This window comes from Apodemus sylvaticus, chromosome 11 (assembly GCF_947179515.1).
Source record: "Apodemus sylvaticus chromosome 11, mApoSyl1.1, whole genome shotgun sequence".
NCBI lineage: Eukaryota > Metazoa > Chordata > Mammalia > Rodentia > Muridae > Apodemus > Apodemus sylvaticus.
In genome coordinates, this window is record NC_067482.1 from 19,257,388 (window position 1) to 19,282,837 (window position 25,450).

The window sequence follows — 25,450 nt, forward strand, 5'->3', positions numbered from 1 at the left end:
CATGGTACAACTAATCTATCTGCATTACTGTCTGCCTCTTCTTCCTTTCCCTGAATCCTTCTATCTTTATAAATCTTTAAGAAAAGTCCTTGATTGGAGCTCATTCTTTTAAAAAAAAAAAAAAAAACCTAGAGTTTAGATACTGTCCTACCCATGCCTTCCCCTCTATACAGGTTACTGTCTATTATGTATAGTTCATGTCATCTCTTGCCACCAGTGAGTTGAATCCAGTGACTTTGAATTTTAAGTTTTTTCAGTTGCCTTCTAATAAATGATGTTACATGCCTACTTTTATTCAAAGTAAGTTCTAGTGTTATGTTTTATTTTTGTTTTTCTAATAGTTAAGGGAAGAAAGTCGAAGGCTGGCTTTGGCTGCCAAAAGAGAAAAGCGAAAAGAGAAGAGAAGAAAAAAAAAGGAAGAACAAAGAAGGAAATTAGAGGAAATTGAAGCCAAAAATAAGGAGAACTTTGAACTCCAAGCTGCTCAAGAAAAAGAAAAACTTAAAGTTGAAGGTATTGTTTTCCAGCTGAACATGCAGTTTGAGACTGCAGTCAGAATCATGTGTTTAGCTGCACCTAGCACTAAGTTATATGGTAGGCTGAGGTAAAAGGATCATGTTCAAGGCCTGGTGGGCTGCAGAGTGAGTTCAAGGCCCGGTCGTACAACTTGGTGAGATTGTCTCAAAAAATTAAAGGAATGCCAGGCAAGTAGCTCTTGGAGCACTTGTCTACCATGTGCTGGATCTTAAATATAATCCTTGGTACTAAAAAAAGTACTAGTTGACACAGGAGAAGGTGGCACACTGCAGTAATGCCAACAGTTAGGAAGGACAAAGCAGGAGGATCAGGATTCCAGCGCTATCCTTGCCAAGTAAGCCCTAAGCTTACTTGTTTTCAAATCCTTGTTTGAAAAACAAAACAAAATCTAACTCCTTCTACTACTATTAAGTGATACTTTTTTTATAATCCTAGCATTCAAAAACTAAAGCAGGCCAAATAATGGGAAGTCTGTCTCTGGTCTGCTCTGGTTGTTTTTACTTAAGTATCTGATGATCCAGGTGATAACTGTGGTTGTTTCATTTACTAACTTGTTTCCCAACTTTCCATTTTTTGCTCTTAGGAGTGTTTGTGTTTTGTGGTTTACTACTTTGATTTTGAGACATATTTGCTATATTTAACTCAGGCTAGCCTTATATTCTAAAAACATCTTAACTCAATCATTCAAGGAGCTTAGATAATGGAGATTTTCTTCCATTCTTGATTTTTCAAACCTTTGGGTCTATGTACTTTGGGTTCATGTCCTTGTCTCCTTTTGAACTTTTTACGTGTAAACATATACATACATACATACATATATATATATATATATATATATATAACCACATATAATTAATACTTGAGTATTTTCCCATAAAGTGACATTTTTTGTATCTGTAGTAACATTATTTTCAAGTTAATAATTTTATCAAATGACATGACTTATTCTCAGATGTTTCCAAATATTCTCTACAGCTGTCTATCTTATCACTCTCATCAGTGAATGACTAACTCAATATTGCTGCTTTTCCAGAAGAACCTGAAGTCTTGACAGAGCCTCCAAGTGCCACTACCACCACTACCATAGGAATATCTGCTACATGGACTACTTTGGCAGGTTCCCATGGTAAAAGAAATAATACCATAACTACAACCAGCTCAAAGAGGAAAAACAGGAAAAATAAAATTACTCCAGAAAATGTTCAAATTATATTTGATGATCCACTACCGATTTCGTACAGTCAGCCAGAGAAGGTGAATGGCGAGTCCAAGAGCAGCAGCACCAGCGAGAGTGGGGACAGTGACAACATGAGGATTTCCAGCTGCAGTGACGAGAGCAGCAACAGCAACAGCAGCAGAAAGAGTGACAATCATTCACCGGCTGTGGTCACGACCTCTGTGGCCAACAAGAAGCAGCCGTCTGTTCTTGTTACATTTCCAAAAGAGGAGAGAAAATCCGTTTCGGGCAAGGCTTCTATAAAGTTAGTTCCAAGTTCTGCTTTTACTGGTGCCGTGTTAAACACCTTGTGAGACAAGTAAATTACCAAATACTTTTGTATGGTAAAGAATATTAAGATGTTGTTTAGATTTTATGCTGAGAAAATAAATAATTTTCACCATGTAATTTTTTTGTGATTGTTAAATTTAGCTTATGAAAAACATCGATAGTGAAGTTGGGCATGGGCTCAGGCCTGTAGTCTCAGCGTTTGGGAGGCTGAAGCACGAGAGTCACAGGTTCAAAGCCAGTTTGGGCTACATGTTGACTTCAATGCAGGGTGAGCTGTGTAGCAAGACCCTGTTTCAAGAAAGGAAAAAGTTTTGATGTGTACATTCAGTGTTACAATTTTGCTCTGCTAAATTTACCCCCTTTGTGGTATATTCTTAAAACTGGCTCTTGGTTATATGTGAACTAGCAGAGAAGTTATAAACAAGATCTTCATTTGTTCTCTTTAATTGGTCTTAACACAATATGCTATGTAACATGACCTTTATCATTTAACAGTTCCTCCATCTGTTCATTATTAATGTACTTTCCCTCCTTTGTTAAAGATTGTCAGAGACTGTCAATGAAGGGACCAGTAATTCTCTGTCAACTTGTACAAAATCTGGTCCGTCTCCTCTTTCCTCTCCAAATGGGAAGTTAACAGTAGCAAGTCCTAAGCGTGGGCCAAAGAGGGAAGAAGGATGGAAGGAAGTCGTAAGGCGGTGAGTGACTTTTGGCTTATTAGTTAGACTCCTCGCACCGTTCGCAAGGTTACAGACACAATCATGTCCCAAACCCAGAGATCGTCAATAGACAGCCTTTCTGTATTTCACATGCCAGACAAGTGAGTCTTTGCAAAACGTGATGCCAGATGCCTTTGATCCTAGTACCCTGTCTTTTAAAAATGAATAAACTTTGGGAAAAGCTGTTCTTCTCAAGAGACTCTTTTTTGTGGCACTGGGGATTGAACCCAGGGCCTCTGTCATGCTGCTAGGCGAACTCCTCATGATTGTATCCGCAGTCCGATTTTTGGGTTTTTATTTTGAGACGAGGTTTCACGTTGGACTAACTTGCCCTGGGACTTCTGATCTTTGTCTTCAACTCAGTGCTCTTCTAGGATCACCACCTAGGGCTACTGGGGCAGGGTTTAGCCTCATAGCTGCTAAGAATAAAAATGACAGGCATATGTCAACACATTATTGTTTATTTTCTCAAATTCTACCCCTCCAACCCCCCTTTAAAAAAAAGCCTCAAAGGTCTGACTGGGTAGCTCTGGGTAGCTTGGAGCTCCTCTTAGAGCAGACTGTTCTTGAACTTAACAGAGATCACCCTGCCACTGCCTTTGTGTCTTAGGAGTTTGTTTCTGTGAAAAGAGACCATACCAAGAAAACTCTTATAAAGGCAAAAATTTAATTGGTGCTGGCTTACAGTTTCAGAGGTTCAGTTCATTATCATGGCAATTTTGCAGACAGACTTGGTGCTGGAGGAGCCAAGAGTTCTACATCTTGATCCAAAGGCAACCAAGAGGAGACTTTTCTTCTTCATTGAGCAGAGCTTGAACATGCACAAAGCCCTCCTCCACAGTGACACACTTTCTCCAACAAGGCCATACCTCCTAAAAGTGCCACTCCTTTTGGCCAATCATTTAAACACATGAATCAGTAGGAACCACTACATTCTACCGCCTGAGTTCTGAGATTGCCACCATGCCCCGCTAGAATGACTTCATGAACTCTGCTTTAATCGTCTTGTTAATAATTTACATCAGCAATGGTGATAAAAACCAAGGGCCTCCCAGGTGCTAGGGCAGTGCTCTCTGCCTCTGAACAATCTCCCCAGCTTATATACCTTTCACCAATTTGAAGATAAATGTGCGAGGTAGCACATGCCTGTAATCATAAAACTTAGGATGGAAGCACTGGAAGATCAGTAGTTTAATGTTATCCTCAGCTACATGGTAAGTTTGAGGCCAGCCTGAAGTGTTTGAGATCCACATTTGTTCACAGCATACAAACAAAATTGTAATTCTTTTGGGCTGTAGAGAGTACCTGCTTTCAGTTGCCAGCACCGGTAGACACACATAAATTGAACCATTTCTTCCGAGTTGTCCTGTGAGTTCCACGTGTACTCCCGGACACATGGGAGCCCTGCAGTAAAATGTAAAAATCCTTGTAATTTTGCAAAGCAATGCATGATAATTCATGCGTATAATCTAAGAACTTGAGAGTTGGAGACAAGATTGTTTGACTTGGAAGCCAACCTAGACTACAGAGAGAGAGTCTTTCGTATGCAGCCCGTACAGGCCTGGTGTCCACTGATAACACTGATCTTCCTGCTACCAACTCCCAGCTCTTGACAGACTACTTTAGGTGGGTTTTCTTCTTTTAATTTCTAGTAGGCTTTTTCCCCTCTGAGTTCAGTGAACTATATATCAGATAAAACATTAGAAATAATTAAGTCATACAGAAAAGTGCCTCCAAAATGCCTTTCTTGGCCTTTAGGCTAAATTCGATCCTATAACCATCCCTGTTAATTTGTATCACAAGAATTTGCAGAGTAAATATCTACCTAGTGTATGCTGCGGGGATATAATAGGCTGATAGTCAAGAAAGCAACAAGACATGAAAAGCTAGCCTAAGACAGGGTCTCGCTGTGTAGACTAGGCTAGCCTGGAATTCAGAGATCCATCTGTCTCCAGATTATTGGGATTAAAGGGACCTATTTGTCTATCTGGATTGAAAATAATAAAAGCTGGTGTGGTAGCTCACACCTTTAATCTCAACACTTTGGAGGCAAGGCAAAATCTACTTTTTTATACACCCAAAGAAACAGATCCTGTATTTATCCGGTATTTAAAAGCAAAAGAATAAATACAAGAAGCTAAATAAACAATAGTCAATTTTCCATTTATAGTTTAAAAAAAAACTTAATAGTAAAACTTTCTTTTTATTATTACCACTAATGTTTTATCTTAATTTACTAACTTATCTTTGAACTTTTATACAGGTCCAAAAAAGTATCTGTTCCATCAACTGTAATATCCAGAGTGATTGGAAGAGGTGGCTGTAATATCAATGCTATTCGGGAATGTACTGGTGCACACATAGATATCGACAAGCAGAAGGACAAGACTGGAGACCGGATAATAACTATAAGGTGAAGCTTTGGTTCTGAGCTTTCTCTCTGTTTCATTGTACTGTAGCTCAACAGGATAAGAACCATTTGAGTGTGTGTGTGTGTGTGTGTGTGTAAGTAATGTATGTACACTCACACATGCTGCAGGGGCGAGAGAATTTCTTTTCTCATGGTCTCTCACTGTCCTGCTCCCTTGACATAGTGAACCTGAAGCTTGATGTTTAGGCTATACTGACCTACCAGAGTTGCCAGGATCCTCTTCCATAAATAATGCAGACGTTACAGACATTTGTACATGGGCTATACTCTGCTCTTAGATGGGTGTTGAGGATTTGAACTCATGTCCTTAGACTTTGTGCAGCAAGCACTCTTATCCATTAAGACATTGTCTTAGGGTTTTACTGCTGTGAACAGATCCCATAACCAAGGCAACTCGTTTGTTTGTTTGTTTGTTTGTTTGTTTGTTTGTTTGTTTTTAATGAATGTGTTTTTAAAAGATGTATGTATATATGTATTTAATGTGTATGAGTATACTAGCTGTACAGATGGTTGTGAGCCTTCATGTAGTTGCTGGAAATCGAATTTAGGGCCTCTGCTGGCTCAGGTCAACCCCACTCACTCCAGTTGGCCCCATTAGCTCTGGTTAACCTTGCTCGCTCAGGCCCAAAGATTTATTTGTTATTATAAATAAGTACACTGTAGCTGTCTTTAGACACCTCAGAAGAGGGTGTCAGATCTCATTATGGCTGGTTGTGAATCATCATATGGTTGCTGGGATTTGAACTCAGGACTTTGTGAAGAGCAGTCACAAAGATCTAATTGGAGCTTACTTACAGATTCAGTGGTCAGTCCCTTATCATCATGGCGAGAACATGATGGCATCCAAGCAGGCATGTTGCTAGCAGAGCTGAGAGTTCTACATCTTCATCTTAAGGCTGCCAACAGAACACTGGCTTGCTGGCAGCTAGGGTGAGGGTCATAAAGCCCACAGCTACAGCAATGCACTTACTCCAACAAGGCCATACCTCTAAATAATGCCACTCCCTGGGCCATTTATAAACAAACCATGACAGGCATCTGCCCAGCCCTGTGTGTTTAAGATTATAATTTTATGACAGTTTATGAGTTGTATTTAATCTCAGCAGAGGCAGACCTCTGAGTTTGAGGTCAGCCTGTTCTTCATAATGAGTTCCAGGACAGCCAGAGCTCTGTAGTGAGACCTTATCTCCCACATACACATCCCATCCCCCAAAATATGAGTGTTTGGGAATATCATCATTCTCAGGACCTTTCTAATGAACACATTCTTAAGACATGTTTTAAGTAATGTTATGAAAATTTGAGATAATTAAAATTTTGTCTGGAGTCTTGAGTAGTAAATTCCTAACACATTTTAAAGCAGGGAGTTAATTTCTGTCAATTACTTTTGATATTTTGTTATGAAATGATATCCTTAGAATTTTAACTTACTAATGTAACCAGTAAATGCAATGTAAATATTTAATCTGAAAATTCATCAAATGTATATGCTGAATACTCTAAGAATAAAAATAATAGCTTATATGATTATAAGGATATAAAAAGCTGTACTTAAAATAGCTATATTTTAAGTACATTTCTGCAAAGTGGGTTCTCAACTGTGGTATATACTAGGGCTTGTAGGCTTTTTTCTTTAAGGAGACATTTAATCCATTTCATTTTCACCTTTTCCTCCTTCCTTGCTTTTTCCTCTGCTAGAATAGCTAAGGTTATCACATCTTACAGAATCCAGGGAAAAGGCAAGCATACCCTTTCTAGGCCATTTGTTCCTGCAGTTTTCATATGTAAGCTTAATCAGACATTATCCTGAAGAGCCAACATTCCAGTTTGCTGCTGTCCTTGTTGACATTGTTGGAATTCCTCACTTATTTTGAGAGCTTCCCCCCCCCCCCCCCCCCCCCCCCCCCCCCCCCCCCCCCCCCCCCGCCCCACAAAGGGATTGTGATGCTGTTGATAGAGGAGCCATCTAGGAGTCTGCAGTAAACTGTTATCTCAGATACTAGGATTAAAGATCAAATCCTCTGCCCTTGCTTAGTTGTAAAGTTTTCCACTTTTACTTAAACATTGGTGTTTTGTTCTTTGATTTTACAATGTTAAAGATTGAATCTAAATTCTCGCCAATGAGCTATAATTTCAGTTTTTTAACTAAGATTGTTTTAAGTATTCATCAGCTTTTTTGAGGCAGGGTTTCTCTGTGTCACTCCTAAGTGTTAAGATGAAAGGCTTGCACCACCACTCTAGGCTTACCTTCTCTTTCTTTCCCCTTTTTCTTTTAAAACCCGCTGTAATAAGTAACTCAGACTGGCCTGGAACTCACAGATCATTCTTCTGCTGGTACTAATGGCATTGAGTACCAGTCCTAGTTATTGACCACATATTTAGCTTTAAAATATTATTGTAGGCCACACAAGTTTTTATGTATAATCCTAGTTTCCTAATGATAAATCATGTTACAATAGGAGAAACAACATTTTAGTCTAAGGAAACAATGGGAAGATGAGTTTTTCATTTTAAAAAAAAAATAAAGGCTAGGACAGTGGCTTAGGAGTTAAGAGCACGTACTGCTCTTGCAGAAGACCTCCTGGTTCCTAACACTTAGTGGTGGCTCACAACTGTCTAAACAGTTAAACACATGGGCATTTCTTTTTTTTTAAGTCACTTATGATGGGTAACAAAGGTTAGTGGAGATGGTTGCATAGGTTAGTGGTGGTGTACCCAGCTCGCTGTGATAGTTTGACAATGTCTTCCACACACACACCAAGAAAGAAGATATAAGTTGCCGGTTTTCTGAAGCTTAGCATTAATTCAAGGTAATTTATGATTTGAAGAATGCCTAAAATTGATGAGAAGATTGCTGTTGCACACTTTGGCTTATCTCTCTCTTTCTGTGTGTGTGTGTGTGTGTGTGTGTGTGTGTGTGTGTGTGTGTCTGTCTGTCTGTCTGTCTGTCTGTCTGTCTGTCTGGTTTGCCTGTTTCATGTGTGTTTACACATGCATATGTTTGTAAATGTCTACAGGAATAATAGGCTATATTACTACAAAGTAATGAAATTATGGCTAATTTTGGGGGCATTTGTTTTTATCTGTTGATCAACTTGGCAGGGGTGGCACTGAATCAACAAGACAAGCAACTCAGTTGATCAATGCTTTGATCAAGGATCCAGACAAAGAAATTGATGAACTTATTCCAAAGAATCGTTTGAAAAGCTCCTCAGCAAATTCCAAAATAGGGTCATCAGCACCTACCACCACTGCTGCTAATAGTTCCTTAATGGGAATTAAAATGACAACTGTAGCTCTGTCATCAACATCTCAAACTGCCACAGCACTCACTGTTCCTGCAATCTCTTCTGCATCCACTCACAAAACCATTAAGAACCCCGTGACTAACGTGAGGCCTGGTTTTCCGGTCTCTCTCCCATTAGCATATCCTCCTCCACAGTTTGCACATGCTTTGCTTGCTGCTCAGACTTTCCAGCAGATCCGTCCACCAAGGTTGCCCATGACCCACTTTGGAGGTACTTTTCCACCAGCTCAGTCCACTTGGGGTCCTTTTCCTGTCAGGCCTTTGAGCCCTGCCAGAGCTACTAACTCTCCTAAGCCTCACATGGTGCCTCGCCATAGCAATCAGAACAGCAGTGGTTCTCAGGTGAATTCAGCAGGTTCTTTAACTTCAAGTCCAACAACGACAACCAGTTCATCAGCTTCAGCCGCGCCTGGTACAACTTCAAATGGCAGTCCAAGTTCTCCTTCAGTCAGAAGGCAGCTTTTTGTCACGGTTGTGAAGACATCCAATGCCACAACCACAACGGTCACAACTACAGCAAGCAACAACAGCACTGCACCCACAAACGCCACATATCCCATGCCTACTGCCAAAGAACACTATCCAGTATCATCCCCATCTTCCCCATCACCACCAGCCCAGCCAGGAGGGGTTTCTAGAAATAGCCCTTTGGATTGTGGATCAGCATCCCCAAATAAAGGGGCATCTTCTTCCGAACAGGAAGCAAGTAGTCCGCCAGCAGTAGAAACTGTGAACAGTAGACCGCCACACAGCAGCAGTTCTTCTGGGAGCTCATCCGGTCATTCCACTCAACAGCAGCAGCCTCCGGGATCTGTTCCTCAGGAGCCAAGACCCCCTCTTCAGCAGTCTCAGGTTCCTTCCCCGGATGTGAGAATGACTGTTCCTCCTACAGCAACAAGTTCTGCTCCAGTGGTGGTGCCTTCTACTGCGCCTGCGACATACCCTATGCCTCAAACACAGATGGGATGCTCCCAGCCTCCAAAAATGGAAGCCCCTGCTATTAGACCACCCTCTCATGGCACAGCTGCCCCTCACAAGAACCCAGCTCCAGTGCAGAATTCATCTGTTGCAGTCCTCAGTGTCAATCACATTAAAAGACCTCATAGTGTTCCCTCTTCTGTCCAGCTACCTTCGACCTTAAGTGCACAAAGTGCTTGTCAGAGTTCAGTACATCCAGCAAATAAGCCTGTTGCTCCCAACTTCAGTGCCCCGTTACCGTTTGGGCCCTTTAGCACATTGTTTGAAAACAACCCTACTAATGCTCATGCCTTCTGGGGAGGACCTGTTGTTTCATCTCAGTCAACACCAGAATCTATGCTGTCAGGAAAGTCCTCGTATTTGCCAAATTCAGATCCTTTACATCAGTCTGATACTTCCAAAGCACCAGGTTTTAGGCCGCCATTACAGAGACCTGCTCCAAGTCCCTCAGGTAAGTGTATTTATTTGTTTGACATTATGTAGTTACTACTTGACATAGATGATAGAGAAATTCTGTGCATAAGCTACTTGGATAGAGAGGTTTGGTGCAATGCTGTTGTTTCAGAGACATTGTCTCACTATTGTAGACAAGCCTGGCCTTGACTTCAAGCCTGTGCTTTGGAAGCACTGGGATTAAAGGTGTTTGCTGTATGCCCAGCCTTAGAGAGTTTGATTTTATTTTTGTGGTGATAGGTTGAACCCATTTGGTTCATGCATGCTAGATGAGCACTTTTCTTTATCAATGAGGTAGACCCCACGTGTGGAAGGGATGCAGTCCCTTAGTACACTGTGGTATCATGTGCAGTATTTAGTGTAGTGGTTTTATTTTAAAATCTTTTAAAAGCTAATAGTAAATTTTATCTTGAATTTCCCATATAAAGTTAATAGGTCTCATTTTCCCTCCTACCCCTGCTCAGAGAAAAAAGTCGTGTGGGGGGTGGGAGGGGGTGGTTAAAGGATGTTTTGAGGAATGGAACCAACTTGGGAGGCTGAAGGAGAGTAGTCTTGCGTTGGAGGCTGCTTAGCACATTGTTTGAAAACCTTACTAATGCTCATTCCTCTGGGGAGGACCTGTTGTTTCATAAACTCAGTCAGCACCAGAATCTGTCCTGTCAGGAAAATCCTCATTATTGACAAATTCAGATCCTTTACATCAGTCTGATACTTCCAAAGCACAAGGTTTTAGGCCGCCATTACAGAGACCTCCAAGCTCAAGTTATACACTATATTGGGGGGAAAACAAAACACAAAACCAGGAAAGGCCATGATGATGCGTGTCTGCATTCCCAGTATGTAGAAAGGAGTTGGTAGGAGAACCGCTAGTGTTAGCATACAGATCTTGATTAGGACTACATGAGATCCTGTCTCAGAAGGAAAGAAAACAAGAGTTTTACATTAATAAAAACATGCTAGAAAACACTGAATAACAATTTTATTAAATTGGAATTCATTTCTGTTTGTCTTCTTTTTTAAGTGAGAAAGATGTCCAGCTACACCATCTAATGTAGCCATTTGCTACATCTTTTATTTCTGTTTGACAATGAAAATTGACCAGGTACAGTGGTGAATACCTTTAATCCCAGCCTTGGAAGGCGGAGGCAGGCAGGTCTTCATGAGCTCCAGGCCAGCCAGGCTACATAGTATGTATTATCCTGTCTAAAAATAACACTGTTATCTTCTTTGTCAAGTTGTAAGTACTGTGGACCACTGGCTGCCATTTGGATAGCAAAATTATGGAACATTTCTATTTTAAGTGAAGTTCTTTTGGACAGCACTGGTATTTATAGAGGATCTAAACATTTTCTAATTCTGTTACTGCATTTTTAGCGTCACCTTTTAGATTCATAAAAGAGAGAGAAATTGTAGTTTCTCTTGTAAATATCTTAGGTGACTCTGGTGTTTATACTCAAAAGAAAAAAATAGTATTTGGCAGTTGACTATAGATTTTACAGTATTTAGGTAGCTGTTTTTCTTGTTTTAGGATTCAGTATAGGGTGCCAGATTACATTTAGAACTATTGTGCTTTTGAAACAACATGTTAGTACATACTTTTGTATTTCTAGCACTTTAGGTTCAATGTGGTTCTTGGCTATGTGTTGAATTCATTTCTTTCCTGAGAGAAGACCCTGTTTTTTGTTTTTTTGAGACAGGGTTTCTCTTTGAAACCATCTCTCTCCTGGAACTCAGTGTAGATTGGGCTGGCATTGACCTAAGAGATCTAACTGCCTGTGCTTCAAGTGCTGGGATTAAAAGTATGTGCTGCCACCACCTGGCAACGAGTCTATCCTAACTGTTGTGGGTTAGTTTGAGCATTTCAAGTAATTGAGAAAATCCCCATGAGAAATGGACATACTATATGGTCTGTGGTTTACATGATCTGATTCTGTTTGTATTTTGTTTTTTGAGGCTTCTGGAATTAAAGGCGTATACCACTATCACCAGGCAGAATTCATAATGTGTGTTTCTCAGCCTTCCATGTTCTGGAGTTACAGGTTTTACTGTTGTTACATAGGCTGGCTTAGGGTGAGGGGGATTCCTAATGTCTTTTATTTGAGGAAGGGTTTTGTTGTGTACCCTGGTGCCTGTTGCTAGCTAGTCCAGGCTGAATGAAATTTGGTGATTTCACCCAGATTTCCACCACCCTCTGCCTCTTCAGTAGAAGGATTAAATGCTTTTACCACTGTACCTTGACAATTACTGATTTTCTTTCTCTTCCTGTTTCTTTGTTCTTAAGATGGGCTCTTCCTGATCAACCTGACAAGGATCTAGCACAGGCAGGTCTTGAACCTGGCTCTACCTTTCCAGTATTATAGGCCTGTGCTACCACACCATGGGCTCTCTAAGTAAAAGTGTTAACATAGCATCTTTGTTCATTCTTATACTATTTATAGCTGGTTTTATACTTTATAGGAAAAGTAATTGGGACAGAGACCATGTGACATGCAAATACTCATGAACGTATAATTCAAAAAGAATTGTTCTTTAAATAAAATTTAGTCCATTGTAGTGCTGCACACATGTAAAGAATATTGTGAACTTTAGATCTGCCTATACTACACATTGTTGATTTTTATTTATTGTGAAACAGGTTCTCACTGTGTAGCTCTTGCCACCCTAGAACTCACTATAGACTAGGCTGGACTCCCAAGTCACATAGATTGTGCTGTCTCTGCCAGGCTTTATCTTTTGTGATTCTTTATCTTTTGAGTGATTCTGTTTTCCTGTTGACTGCATGCATATGTGCGCTCAAATAGTTGCCTGTTGCTCAGGGAAGCTAGAAGATGATTGGATTCCCTGCAGCTGGAGTTGCAGTTAGTTGTGCGTCATCCTGTGGTGCTGTGATCCAACCTCAGGTTCTCTGCAAGGATATCAAGTGCTCCAACTGCTGAACTAATCACCAGCTCCTAGTTTGTGGCTCTTTAAAAAAAAGTTTTTTTTAAGGAATAGAATGCAGACTAGTAAATATTGTCCCCTCATTCATATTATCCTTTTGTTCATCTCTTTTCACGAGGGAATGCTTTTGAAAAGGGATCTTTCTTTATAGCTGTCAAGCATGAATTGTGGCCATTCTCAGCCTCCTTGAGATTATAGATGTGTATGACCATGTGAGATTCCGGGTATGTGAATGTGCCTGTGTTTGAGAAAAGAGTTTCTCGTATTGTGAGTCTGGCCTTGAATTTATTATGTAGCCAAAGATCATCTTACTCTGACCCTCTTGACTGTCTTCAAATGCCTGCATTACAAGTATTTGCCACCACACCCAGCTAAGGATATCTATCTATCTCTCTCTCTCTCTCTCTCTCTCTCTCTCTCTCTCTCTCTCTCTCTCGTTTTTCAAGACAGGGTTTTTTCCCTGGCTATCCTGGACCTCACTCTGTAGACCAGGCTGGCCTCGAACTCAGAAATCCGCCTGCCTCTGCCTTTTAAGTGCTGCCCGGCCAGAAGTAAACTTTAGACTCAAGTGGAACTCTTTTCTTTTCTTTTTTCTTTTTTCTTTTCTTTTTTTTAAAGATTTATTTATTATATGTGAGTATACCATAGCTATCTTCAAACACTCCAGAAGAGGGTGTCAACTTATTCCCTTCCTCCTTCCTTCCTTCCTCCCTCCCTCCCCCTTCCTTCCTCCCTTTCTCTCTCCCTCCCTCCCTTCCTCCCTCCCTTCCTTCCTCCCTCCCTTCCTCCTTTCTTCCCTTCTTCCCTTCTTCCCTCCCTTCTTCCCTTCCTCCCTCTCTCCCTTCCTCCCTCTCTCCCTCCCTTTCTTCCCTCTCCCCCTCCCTCCCTCCCTCCTTCTCTCTCTTCCTTCCCTCCCTTCCTCTCTCTCTTCCTTCCCTTCCTCTCTCTCTTCCTTCCCTCCCTCCCTCTCTCTCTTCCTTCCCTCCCTCTCTCTCTTCCCTCCCTCCCTCCCTCCCTTCTTCTCTCCCTCCCTCTCTCCCTTCTTCTCTCCCTCCCTCCCTCTCTCCATTTCTTCCTTCCTCCCTCCCTCCTTCTTAATTAACTGAATACTTTCTAGCCCCCTCCTCTTCGGGGATGATTACTGTAAGTAATGATGGTCTTCTACATTACAGGTATTGTCAACATGGACACACCATATGGTTCTGTAACACCTTCTTCTACACATTTGGGAAACTTTGCATCAAGTCTTTCAGGAGGTCAGATGTATGGGCCTGGAGCACCCCTTGGAGGAGCACCCCTTGGAGGAGCACCCCTTGGAGGAGCGCCTGCTGCTGCTAACTTTAACCGACAGCATTTTTCCCCACTTAGTTTGTTGACTCCATGTTCATCAGCATCAAATGGTAAGTGTCTGTGTCCCAGAGGAAGAAGGCATTTCCTTAAAAGCAAGAAGGGCAAGTTTGCATTGGAGGCAGGCTGTCCTCTACACTAGGCTAGCCTCAGACCCACTGCTTCTAGGTCCCACAAGCTAGAAGCACATTCCTGTGCTACTTCTGCTCATTCCAAATTTTTCACTCACTATAATTTTACTGTCATAGGAGTATAATTTCTAACTCTTAACAGTCTGTGTAATTTCTATAAAATTTATAGTTTTTAAACCATTTATTGGGGCTAGAGAGATGGCTCAGTAGTTAAGATCACTTGCTACTCTTGGAGGACCCACTTTTGATCCCAGCACTTAGTTGCTGGCTTATAATTGTCTGCAACTCCCATTCCAGGGCATCTGACCCCTTTTCTGACCTTCGTGAGCACCAGGCACACATGAGATGCACATACATAAATGAAGGCAAAAATCTTTCAAAAGTGCTTTAAAGCCTATGTTTTGAATGGTGCATGGAAACCAGAGTGTCTTGCCTGCAACGAGGCATGTGCTCTACCATTTGAGCACACCTACTCATTCTCAGTTTACATTTATTCTTCAGATATGACTAGTGATGGGAATGATTTCTAGCTTTATAAAACATGTGACTAGAGAGCCTAGCATTATGGGACATAGTTGTAATTCCAGCTCCTTTAGAGACCAAGGTAGGTGAATTTGTATTTCAGATAGCCTATAGTAAATTCCAAAGCATTCAGGCAATAATGTAAAAACCGTCTCTAATGCAAATACCAACATTCATCTGTATAGATAACACAAACTTTTTTTCCCCACCTTTTAAATTTTATCCGTGTAGTGCTGGCTGTCCAGGAGCTCACTCTGTGGAGTCCAAATTAGCTTCAAACTCAGATCCCAAGTCCTGGGATTGAAAGCATGTGCCACCATCCCCTGGCTTTTTGTTGGTTTTGATTTTTTGAGTCAAGGCTTCTCTGTTGATACCTAGCTATGCTAGAACTCACTCTGTGAGCCAGGTTAGCCAGTGTTTGGATTGTACTGCCACCACCACTCTGCTTTTAATTGTTTATCAGTAATATATAAAAAAATGAATTTCTAATTGGCATATACAAAGTAGCAATGTTAAGGCTCACAGCTTGTGTTAATAGTGTGTACCCCCTGATTCTAGGCTTGCAAGGCTGAGGGACAAGGGAGTGTAAATTGAAAACTTGCCAAAACTGTATCAGCAAACCAAAACCAAACAAAACCCATTGTGTGTGGCTGTGAGACAACTCTCCAGTGCACCTTGCCCCCATTATTTTAAGACGATTAGATGATTAGATGATCCACTGTTGTGGATTGCCAACAGTACTGTTGATCCAAAGATGAGGAATTCCTTCCAATTAATATTTTATAGGCATGGGTAAAGTCCTGTATATAGCAGCCTGGTGTCAAGTGGCTTTTCTCCCCCTAAGCTATACTTCATTGGAGGATTCCTTTGCTTTGCTTACAACTGTCCAAGTTACTTTTCTATTGCTGTGAGGACAACATGACCAAGGCAACTTACAAAAGAGCTTATAGGGAACCTGTAGTCGGGGTGGTTAGAGTTCACGACCACCATGGTGAGGTGCATGGCCGCAGGTGGGCAAGGTCAATAAGCTCAATAAGACCTGGGGTCTTATTGAAGCTCAGATTTCATCCATGAGCATATGATACAGTGGGGTACACTAGATGGGAATGATAGCCTTCGAAACCTCTGCCTATCACCAGTGTCACACCTCTTAAAACAAGGCCACACTTCTCATCCTGCTCAAACAGTTCTAACAACTGGAGACACATAAGAGTCTCTGGTGGCCAGTCTCACTCACCACATTTCTCTCCGTGGCCCCATAGACTTGTGGCCACAGCAGAATACAAAAACACTTTTTTTTTTTTTAACATTTATTTATTTGATGTATATGAGTATACTGTAGTTGTATTCAGACACCAGAAGAGAGCATCAGATCGTATGACAGATAGTTGTGAGCCACCATGTGATTGCTAGGAATTGAACTCAGGACCTTTGGAAGAGCTCTTAACCGCTGAGCCTTCTCTCCAGCCCACAAAACACTTAATACAACTTCGAAATCCCCCAGTTTCAGTCTCAAAATTGTTTAATTGTCCAAGGTCTCTTCTGAGACTCAAGGCAGTCTCTAATTTATAACCCCCTATAAAATCAAAAATCAAATTGCATACGATTTGAAAAATCAAATCTCCAATATGTTGTCAATGCACTTAAGCCAGTGTGCCCTCCCAGCCTTGCTGACTGTTACAGACTTCTCTTTTGGTCTGGTTACACACCCTGTCCACACACCTGACTTTATGGCTTTCCTAACCAAGGAGGAAAGTTCACAAGCCAGAACCACATTTGGCCTAAGCTACCAAATCCTACTGCTTGCTTAGGATAGAAACTGACCTGTCCTTCAATTACATTTGCATTAATCTGTTGCCGCACAGCTTTCCTTGTGCATTTTCTTTATCCAAGTGGGAAGGTAATTACCTGCGAGGAGGCTGGCTCTGAGGCTCCACTTCTTCCATCCTCTATAAAACCTCTCCTATTCTCTCAGACTTGGTCCAGCATTAAATTCCTTGGTTACCTTTTTCTGTTCAAAGTTTGCATTTATTCTTGCCCAGCCTTCTCTTTTTCATTGTAATGCTGCATGAAAGATTCCTAAATAACCTAGTGAAAAATCAGTATTAGGCTATCCTGACATCTCTTCAGCCGGTGAAATTTTTCCAAAACTCCTCAGTTATTTTCAGGCAGATTGTTATGATATGTGCAAGAAAGAAAGAAAAGCTGCATTATTTTGTGAGAATCATATGGAGGATCTCTACTCAACTGCGCTAATAATGTTCTTCCCTCTGAATGCCCTGGAGCCAGTGGAGCCAGGCCTCCACAGTCAGCACAGCTCTCAGCCGGACTGTTTGCACAACCCTGCTAGGAGTCCAGCCAGGTCTCTTGCAGCAATTTAGCCCATCCCCAATTACCTACTTTTTTCTGTTTTAATTACTATTTTCTTTCTGTGGAGAGACACTATGACCAAGGGAACTTAAAGAAGAAACAGATTATAGAGAGAGTGAGAGTCCAGAAATATTCTGCCAGGGAGCGTGGCAGCAGACTAGGAGGCATGGTGCTGGAACAGTAGCCAGGAGTGCAGAACTCTTCCACGGGAAGGGGCCAAGACACAAACTAGCCTGGAAACTTGGGGGGTAGGGGGGGGTGTTGGTATTTGAATTTTTGTTTTGTTTATGTTTTTTGTTTTTGAGATAATATCTATAAAATTCTACCTACCTTGAATCACACTCATCCCCAGTGACATACCTTCAACAAGACCAGACCTTCTAATCTTACCTAATCTTGTACTGATTTGAAACTATGTATTTGATCCTCTGAGTTTAAAGTCAGTCTCATTCAGAGTGCTTCAACACAGAACCCAGTTGTTTTCGAAGAACACTGTTTGAGGGAACTGGGGCAGCCGCTCAGACGATACAGGGCTTGCCTAGCACACACAGCGTTTGTATTGGATTCCTAGCACCTCGTAACCAGGCACGGTGGCGGATTATAGGTATACTCTCAACACCTAGTACTCAGGAAGAACCTGAAGCTCTGTCCGTGGCCACAGCTAGGAACTGGCATGCTGCTGACCCAGTAAGGACCTGTGTGCAGATCCCAACACCAAGGAAAAGCAAGGCAGGGAGGGCTGCACTATTGCCTATAACTCTGAACTGTGAATGGTAGAACAAAGAAAAGAATTCCTAGGCCTTGCTTCTTGTTAACCTAGCTCCAGTTTCACTGAGAATCCCTGTCTCAAGGGCAGAGTAATTGAACAGGATGGATACCAGCATCCTCCTATGCCATGCACACCTACACAGAAACATGTGCAATTATCACACTTAGACACACAAATAATTAGTATACTTAGCTATACAGAGGGGATCAATGCCAGCCTGGGCTTAGTGGGCATGTACTTAATTTAAACATTATTGTTTTAAATGTTTTTATATTAGCAGCAGATATTGGCATGATTAAATAATAAGATGGTGATTTATTAAGTGAGTAGTTTGCCACTTTGTAGCATTGAGATCATTATAGTCTAACATAAAGTCCTTGGGCTTTTTATAAAGCATGTGTGTTGGGTGGTGGGTATTAAGAGTTGAGCTCAGGGCCTCATGAATGCCAGGTAAGCAAGCACTATATCATTGAACTAAATAGTTATTGTTGATAAGATCTTAAGTTCCACAAATGTTGCTTTTAAAGACAGAGTCTTATTTTGTAGTGTAGCGTTGCCTTGAACTTTTAGTCATCCTGTATTTTCTTTTGTTTGGGATAGGGTTTCATTATGTAGCCTTGGCTGTCCTGAACTTACTATGTAGACATTCTGTTCTTGAAGTCACAGATATCCTGCTGTCTCTGTCTCCTGAAGGCTGGGATTAAAGGTTTGCCCCAGCATGCCTGGCTGCAGTCATCTGGATTACACCTGTAGCTCTATGATTGCAAATGTGCACCATCATACTCAGCTTAAGCATTCTTCTTAAAACAGAAGAGAAAATTATTTCAAAGCAAGAAAGAGGCTGTTGAGGAAGGAGGAGAAGGACGAGACAGTGATGGGAGTAAGGGGGTAAAAGCAAAGAATATGGTGTACACAAGCTGATTTCTTTGTATGGGAATTAAAAGTAATACTAAATCTCAGCTCTCAGAAAAATGTGTAGTTTAAGATTTGGTTTTGGAAATTAAATATTTTACAGAGTACCTGTATACTATTTCAAAATATCTTCTTCCAGAGTCTCCAACACAGACTGTATCTTCTGGAGTTCGTGCACAGTCTCCTGCCTCATCCTCAGTACCTTTAGGGTCCGAAAAGCCCAGCAGTGTCTCTCAGGACAGGAAAGTTCCAGTCCCGATTGGGACTGAGCGGTCTGCACGGATCAGGCAAACTGGAACTTCAGCCCCATCTGTGATCGGGAGTAATTTGTCTACGTCAGTAGGACATAGCGGCATCTGGTCCTTTGAAGGGATTGGTGGCAGTCAAGGTAGGTTATGCATGTTACTGGAAATGAAGTTCATTTATTTAGCTAAAATATTTTTTAATCAATTTCACATTTAATATTTTGAGATTTTACTTTTATGTGTGGTGCATGTGTGTCTATGCAACGTTTGAATGCCTGGTGACAGAGGACGCTAGGTGAGAGTATTGGGTCTCCTGAAACTGGGGGTGCAGCCAGTTGTTAGCTGCTGTCTGGGTGCTCGGGATTGAACCATCTGCCCAGCCCTCATCATTCCTTTAAAGGATCTCCATTTCTGTCTCTTCCGTTAGTCCAACCATCATCTTCTTTTAGTTCTGGTTTCATGTGCTCTTTCCAAACTCTGCACTTACTCATCTCTGAAAATAATCTCATGCACATAAACAGCTTTGGTTTATTAAGAGAGTCTCCAGTATACTGTAGTGTCCTTGAACTAACTACATCAGTGAGGCTAGACCTGGGTCCTTTTGCCTTCACGTCCCAGTACTGGATTACAGGTGTTTGCTACCTTGTCCTGCAGAAGCCTATTTGTATTTTCATTTTGCCAGACCTTTTGGCTTCTTTGTAGCTTTGATTTTTCTTTTGTAGTTTGGTTGTAGTCATTGTTGCTGCTATTGCTATTTAAGTGAATAAATGTTTGTTTAAGGGGTTTCTCATGTGAATCCTCCACTGTCCATTAACATCACTCATGGTCAAGATTTCTTAAGACAGCCCTCTCAAATAACTGATGTAGTCCAGTTGCATTGTTAGAATATTTAACGCGATTCTTTTGTGTATTATGCTATCTTTATATGAATTAGTGCCATTTGTGACGACTTCACAATATGAAATCATTGGCATCTTATTTCTTCAAACATTTTACTTTAGAAATCATATTATAGTAGATTTTCTTATTTCTCCCTCTCATTTCACTTCATTAGGGATGAGTTCATATCATATTCATTTCTAAGGGAACATGCTCATTAATGCCATGGATCTGTAGGATATAGTTTCTTCTCACAGACTTACAGTGATGAAAGCAATTCCATGTGTTTACTATACCAGGCATTTCTAATGATGTGTAATTTTTTTGTTATGTTTTATGATACTGTTCACTAAGCAATGTGGAAATACTGTTGTAAGCGTAACAAAAATAGATTATTTTGAAGGAATTCACAATTTGGCATAAGTTAAAATAAGAATTATAAAGTATTTCTTTTTTTTTTTTTTTTTAACTGTATCTTGATTTGGAATGTTATCAACTTTTGTTTCTGACTTTCTTTTCTCTCAGACAAAGTGGACTGGTGTAACCCTGGGATGGGAAATCCCATGATTCACAGGCCAATGTCTGACCCAGGAGTGTTTTCACAGCATCAAGCAATGGAGCGAGATAGTACAGGAATTGTAACTCCTTCTGGTACATTCCATCAGCATGTTCCTGCAGGATACATGGACTTCCCTAAAGTTGGGGTAATTTAAATACATATTTTCATTATTAGAAAATAATTTTGTTCGTTTGTTTGTTCGCTCCTATTTATTCCTCGTCATCTTTCATTTCCAAGTGCATAAGCCATGAAATCTTTCTTGAGCTTGACCGGTCAGACTGGCTAAGATAGTTTTTCTAGCCATTTAGGGGACTTTATTTATTTCAACAGTCGTTTGTTGGTTTGTTTTGGTTGTGGTTTGTTGTTTATTTTGGTTTTTTTAGATTTTTATTTTTACTTATGTGTACATGTGAATATGTATGTGCACATGAATGCAGATGCCCACTGAGGCCAAAGAGGGCATTGGATTGGTTAGAGCTGGAATTACAGGAAACCGTGAGCCATCAAAAATAGAAGCTAAGAACTGAACTCAGGTATTCTGTAAGAGCAGCAAACACTTTTAACTCTTAAGCCATCTCTCCAGCCCACGTAAAACCCTTCATGGGACTAGGAATTACTTTCTACTTGTTTTTTATTTTGTAAGATTTTTGTTTGTGGGACAGGGTCTCAACAGGTAGCTATGGCTGGTCTGAAACTCTGTGTTTGAAAGCCTTGGCCACCATGCCTAGATAAATAAGTTTATATCAGAGAATAATTTCTAGGTTCTGTGAATAACCTATAAATTCATAAAGTCGATTGAGATTTTAAAGTCAGTTTTAGGGCTGTTGGCCCTAAAACTTTTCTTTTTGTTTTGTTTATGGTTTTTTGTTGTTGTTATTTGGTTTTGTTTTGGGGTTTTTCATGGGGTATGTATGTATCTGGCTGGCCTGAAACTCACTCTATTAACCGGACTGCCTTTGCCAATGCCTCTTTTTGTTTTCTGTGACAAAGTTCTCTCCACATATTCCTTACAGGATTTGTATTGTTTATCAGAGGTAGGCTAATAAGAAAATAATGACTTGGATATTAATCTCTCTCTTTCTCTTTATCCCCTTTCTTTAAGAGTATGCCTTTTTCTGTATATGGGAATGCAATGCTTCCTCCAGTAGCACCTATCCCTGATGGTGCTGCAGGACCCATATTTAATGGCCCTCATTCTGCAGAACCTTCTTGGAATTCACTGATAAAGATGGTTTCAAGTTCCACAGAAAACAATGGTCCTCAAACGGTAAGATTGATTATTCCGCAAGCAGTCACTTACATGTTTACAAAATATGAAGCAAATAGAATTTAGGTGAACCTCGGTAGCTTTAGAGCACAGTGAAGACAGCCAGGGGAGGACATTGACTACAGCTGAAATTCATCAGAAAGCTTTGTAAAATGGTACTCACAACTTTTAAATTAATTATAAGAAGTTCTTTTTATGTTTTATTCTGTAGCAGATGATATGTAGAATTCAATTACATAGCTGGCTGTGGTAGTACACATCTTTAATCTCAACACTTCAGCAGGAGGATCTTCACATAAGTTATGTGTTTGCCTGATTTATATGGAGAGTTCCAGGCCATCTAGGGTTACATACATAGTAAGGCCCTGTTTTCAAAAATAAAACAAAATTCTAAGATGCAAAGTGATCTTCATGTGAAATTATTAACATTAGAATTTGCTACTGTGTTAAGAGCTTTACAGTGTATGAAAACCTAGAGTAATGATTGTACAGTTGTTTTGGGGCATAATGTATCTTTACATCTTTTGTAAGACTCACCCAGGCTGTCCCCAAACTTAAGCTACAACTGCTTCAGCCTCCCAGGTCCCGGGATAAATGGAATAAGGAACCACACTTGTCTGATGCTTAGGTTGCTTTGGTGTCTGTTCAGTATAATAATCGTCCTTTCAGAGCAGTCTGTATGTTAAGTAGTTTTAAAGTTGTGTGAGCATCTCTTCTTGTTAGGATTTCAAAAAGAAAGGGAAGCAAGTAGAGCAGACTTGGGAACTAGAAGGTGTAGTTAGTGACCGGACACATGCTTAGCATTCTCAACTTCCCAGACTCATTCCCAGTCATGGGTGCAACATTATTGTTTTTTTCTCCAGTATTTCCTAATGTGCTACAGCTTTTTATTTTTACCCCCCTTCCCCACTCCCTGGGTGTTACATGTTGTATTTATCCAGTGTTCAGAAATTGTAGTTTTTAAGTGATTTTTTTTCCAGTTTGTGAGAAAGTGTGTGTGTGTGTGTGTGTGTGTGTGTGTGTGTGTGTGTGTGTGTGTGTTGCCTGCATGTATTTCTGTATCACATGCATGCTTTGTGCCTTTGGAGCCCAGGAGAGGTTCTTGGAACCAGAATTATAGGCCATTAGTTAAAAGGTGCCATGTAACTCTGGGCATCAACTCACGTCCTCTGCAAGTGCCTCTTGTGCCTTACAGAGGCATCTCTGCAGGCCCAGCCTTTTGTTCTTCTCTTTCGGCTCTTTGACAAGGTCTCAAGTAGCCCAAGCTGTCCTTGAGACTTACTATACAGATGAGGGTAACTATACAGATGAGGAAGTACAGAAGAGTATTTCCTTTTCTTTGTTAGGGCTAAATGTGTGGCCAAATATGGCTATATGTTGAAGAATGGATAAGATTATGTTGTCTTAGTCCATAGATGTTTCATTGATTCTAAGTGCATTATCTTAACCTAAGTATCTGCCTGATTTGTATTTGATGACATGAATGCTCTGTTTGTAGGTATGGACCGGACCTTGGGCACCTCACATGAACAGTGTGCACATGAACCAGCTTGGCTGATGAGGATAAGCCTGTTAGCCTGCAGATTCCTTTCATTCAGAGGAAATCACAAGTGGCCGAGAAACATTTTTATGCTCCCAAATCATTCTACTGATGTGCTTGACTGAAGTGTGTAGGCTTTTTGCAGAAGAACTTACTAACTGACCTATTTTCTGTGAACATTTGTGACAGCCAATTCTCCATCATCATCCGTTTTTATCTTAGTTAGCATTTTTTCTTATCATTTTTCTTCTTTCTTTCCCTCTTCTCCTTTGGACATAACTTTCTGTTGAAGCTGTTCTTTGGCTGGTTGGGTTTAGTACTGTAAACTGCTTCTGAGCAAACACGGAAATTTAGCAAAATTATGTAAACTTGATCCTGAAGTTTTAGAATGGCAAATAAATGTACAATTGTTTACATAACAGAGAGGCTAAGCAGAAAGTGAATTTCAGTATGTCAGCCTAGAGGCTCTACTCTATGTAGACTTAAGTTCATGTGAGATATGTACCTTCATATTCAGAAATCTGGATGTCTCCTTCATACATTAAACTATTAATAAGCATCACTTTTCTACTTGTATAATTTAAGCATAGAGTAAAATGATGGGCATTATCAGTGGATATTCCCTGCGTTAGCTCCGAAACACCCATCTTACTCCTTACTGGGTTTGTTTGTAGCAAGGCAGATAGAAGAAATTTCTGATTTTTTTCATGTCTTTATTAAATTTGTCACACTTTTCAAACTCATGCACACATATCTCTTCAGTTTGTACTCTCTATTACTCCACTATTACTACATAGTAAGGCTCTCTTGCTCAACAGTGAACACTGTCCTGTAAGGCTTTCCCTAGCGGCTGCTACGCAGCGTGGAGCATCTTCGTGGCACAGTGGTCTCTTCTAACAAGAAAACTTGACACTTTTGAGCAATGTAAAAGCCACCACAGTTGTCAGTCAGCATATATTGTTTATTTTTAAAGATTTCAGCATATTTTATATTGGATAATATTGATTCTTAACATTGGCTCCTCCAGGTCACTGAGAGTCGACATGCAGTTTTCCCTTTTCAAGCATCTGTCTGAGTTTGAAAGGCTTCTCTCTCTGCACTTGTTGGTAGAAATGAAAAGGATGAGCAGCTAACCTGGGCCGACTCAGAAAGGAGTGTTTGGGTTTGTTTTCAAAATGATTTACGGTCAATCCATGAATACACAGATTTAAAGTCTCCATTTAACTTGTTTATATGTGATTCAGGGCCACACTAAACTACTCAGTGGGAATTATATATTCCATCCACTTGAAACAATAAACAATAATGTATACAAGAAGAATATGTGTCCTGCCCTGTCTCCTATGGAAAAGTAGCTCACATGATTGAAATATAAAACAGTTTTATACGTGAGAAATACTGTCATAATACATGTCAAATACTATCAGTTTGGTTTTTAGAGACAAACCTTACAGTGTAAAACATGAACTAAGCTTACATACAGCACTTAAGGTTGATAATAACATTCATTGGTTGTCATAGTATATGGTATAAATTTATTCCTGTAGTGACCTAGGTAGAGAGTAATTTCTCAAACCCACCCAGCATCTTGGATGCTAAGTATATACATTTAGTTTTCCACCATTGCTTAATACACTCAGATTAGGAGGAAAGTAGCCTACAGATATAGCCATGAGTTTAAAAGAAAATTAAAAAGCACTTTACTTATATAAAATAACAAACTGTGTGATGTTAATATTTTATATTGAATTTTGCCACAGTTCTGTCTTCTTCGCTCCCATAATACTTTTCTGAGATACCTAGAGTTATTTTCTACCTAAATAATGGAGTTGGAGAACAGATACTATTCAGGATGTACTACTACATGTGAGTAGTTGTGTTCACTTCATGTAACCTTAATGAGCATCTTACTGAAAAGGAAGAAGGGTTGATAAGTGAATATTTTCTTGATTTTAAAATGTGGAACATGAAAATAGATTTGAGCCCTGGAACATGAAAATAGATTTGAGCCCTGTCTCTCTACACTGAGAAAGCAGG

General features: G+C 40.4%; 1 protein-coding gene across 7 annotated transcripts in view; it reads left to right on the plus strand.

The window, feature by feature from the left end:
- The window catches only part of Ankrd17 (ankyrin repeat domain 17), a 131,035-nt gene extending 107,060 nt beyond the window's left edge, over positions 1-23,975 (plus strand). For 6 of the 7 annotated variants that reach the window (XM_052199396.1, XM_052199398.1, XM_052199402.1 and 3 more), the window contains 10 exons: positions 342-513; positions 1,571-2,018; positions 2,587-2,742; positions 5,027-5,176; positions 8,297-9,930; positions 14,045-14,272; positions 19,063-19,311; positions 20,573-20,751; positions 21,709-21,873; positions 23,372-23,975. In XM_052199396.1, coding sequence (XP_052055356.1) covers positions 342-513; positions 1,571-2,018; positions 2,587-2,742; positions 5,027-5,176; positions 8,297-9,930; positions 14,045-14,272; positions 19,063-19,311; positions 20,573-20,751; positions 21,709-21,873; positions 23,372-23,431 — 3,441 coding nt within the window. In that variant the 3' untranslated portion in view covers positions 23,432-23,975. The remainder of the gene's footprint in view (positions 1-341; positions 514-1,570; positions 2,019-2,586; positions 2,743-5,026; positions 5,177-8,296; positions 9,931-14,044; positions 14,273-19,062; positions 19,312-20,572; positions 20,752-21,708; positions 21,874-23,371) is intronic. The other variant, XM_052199399.1, reaches the window with a different exon arrangement.
- The last annotated feature ends 1,475 nt before the right edge of the window (positions 23,976-25,450 follow it).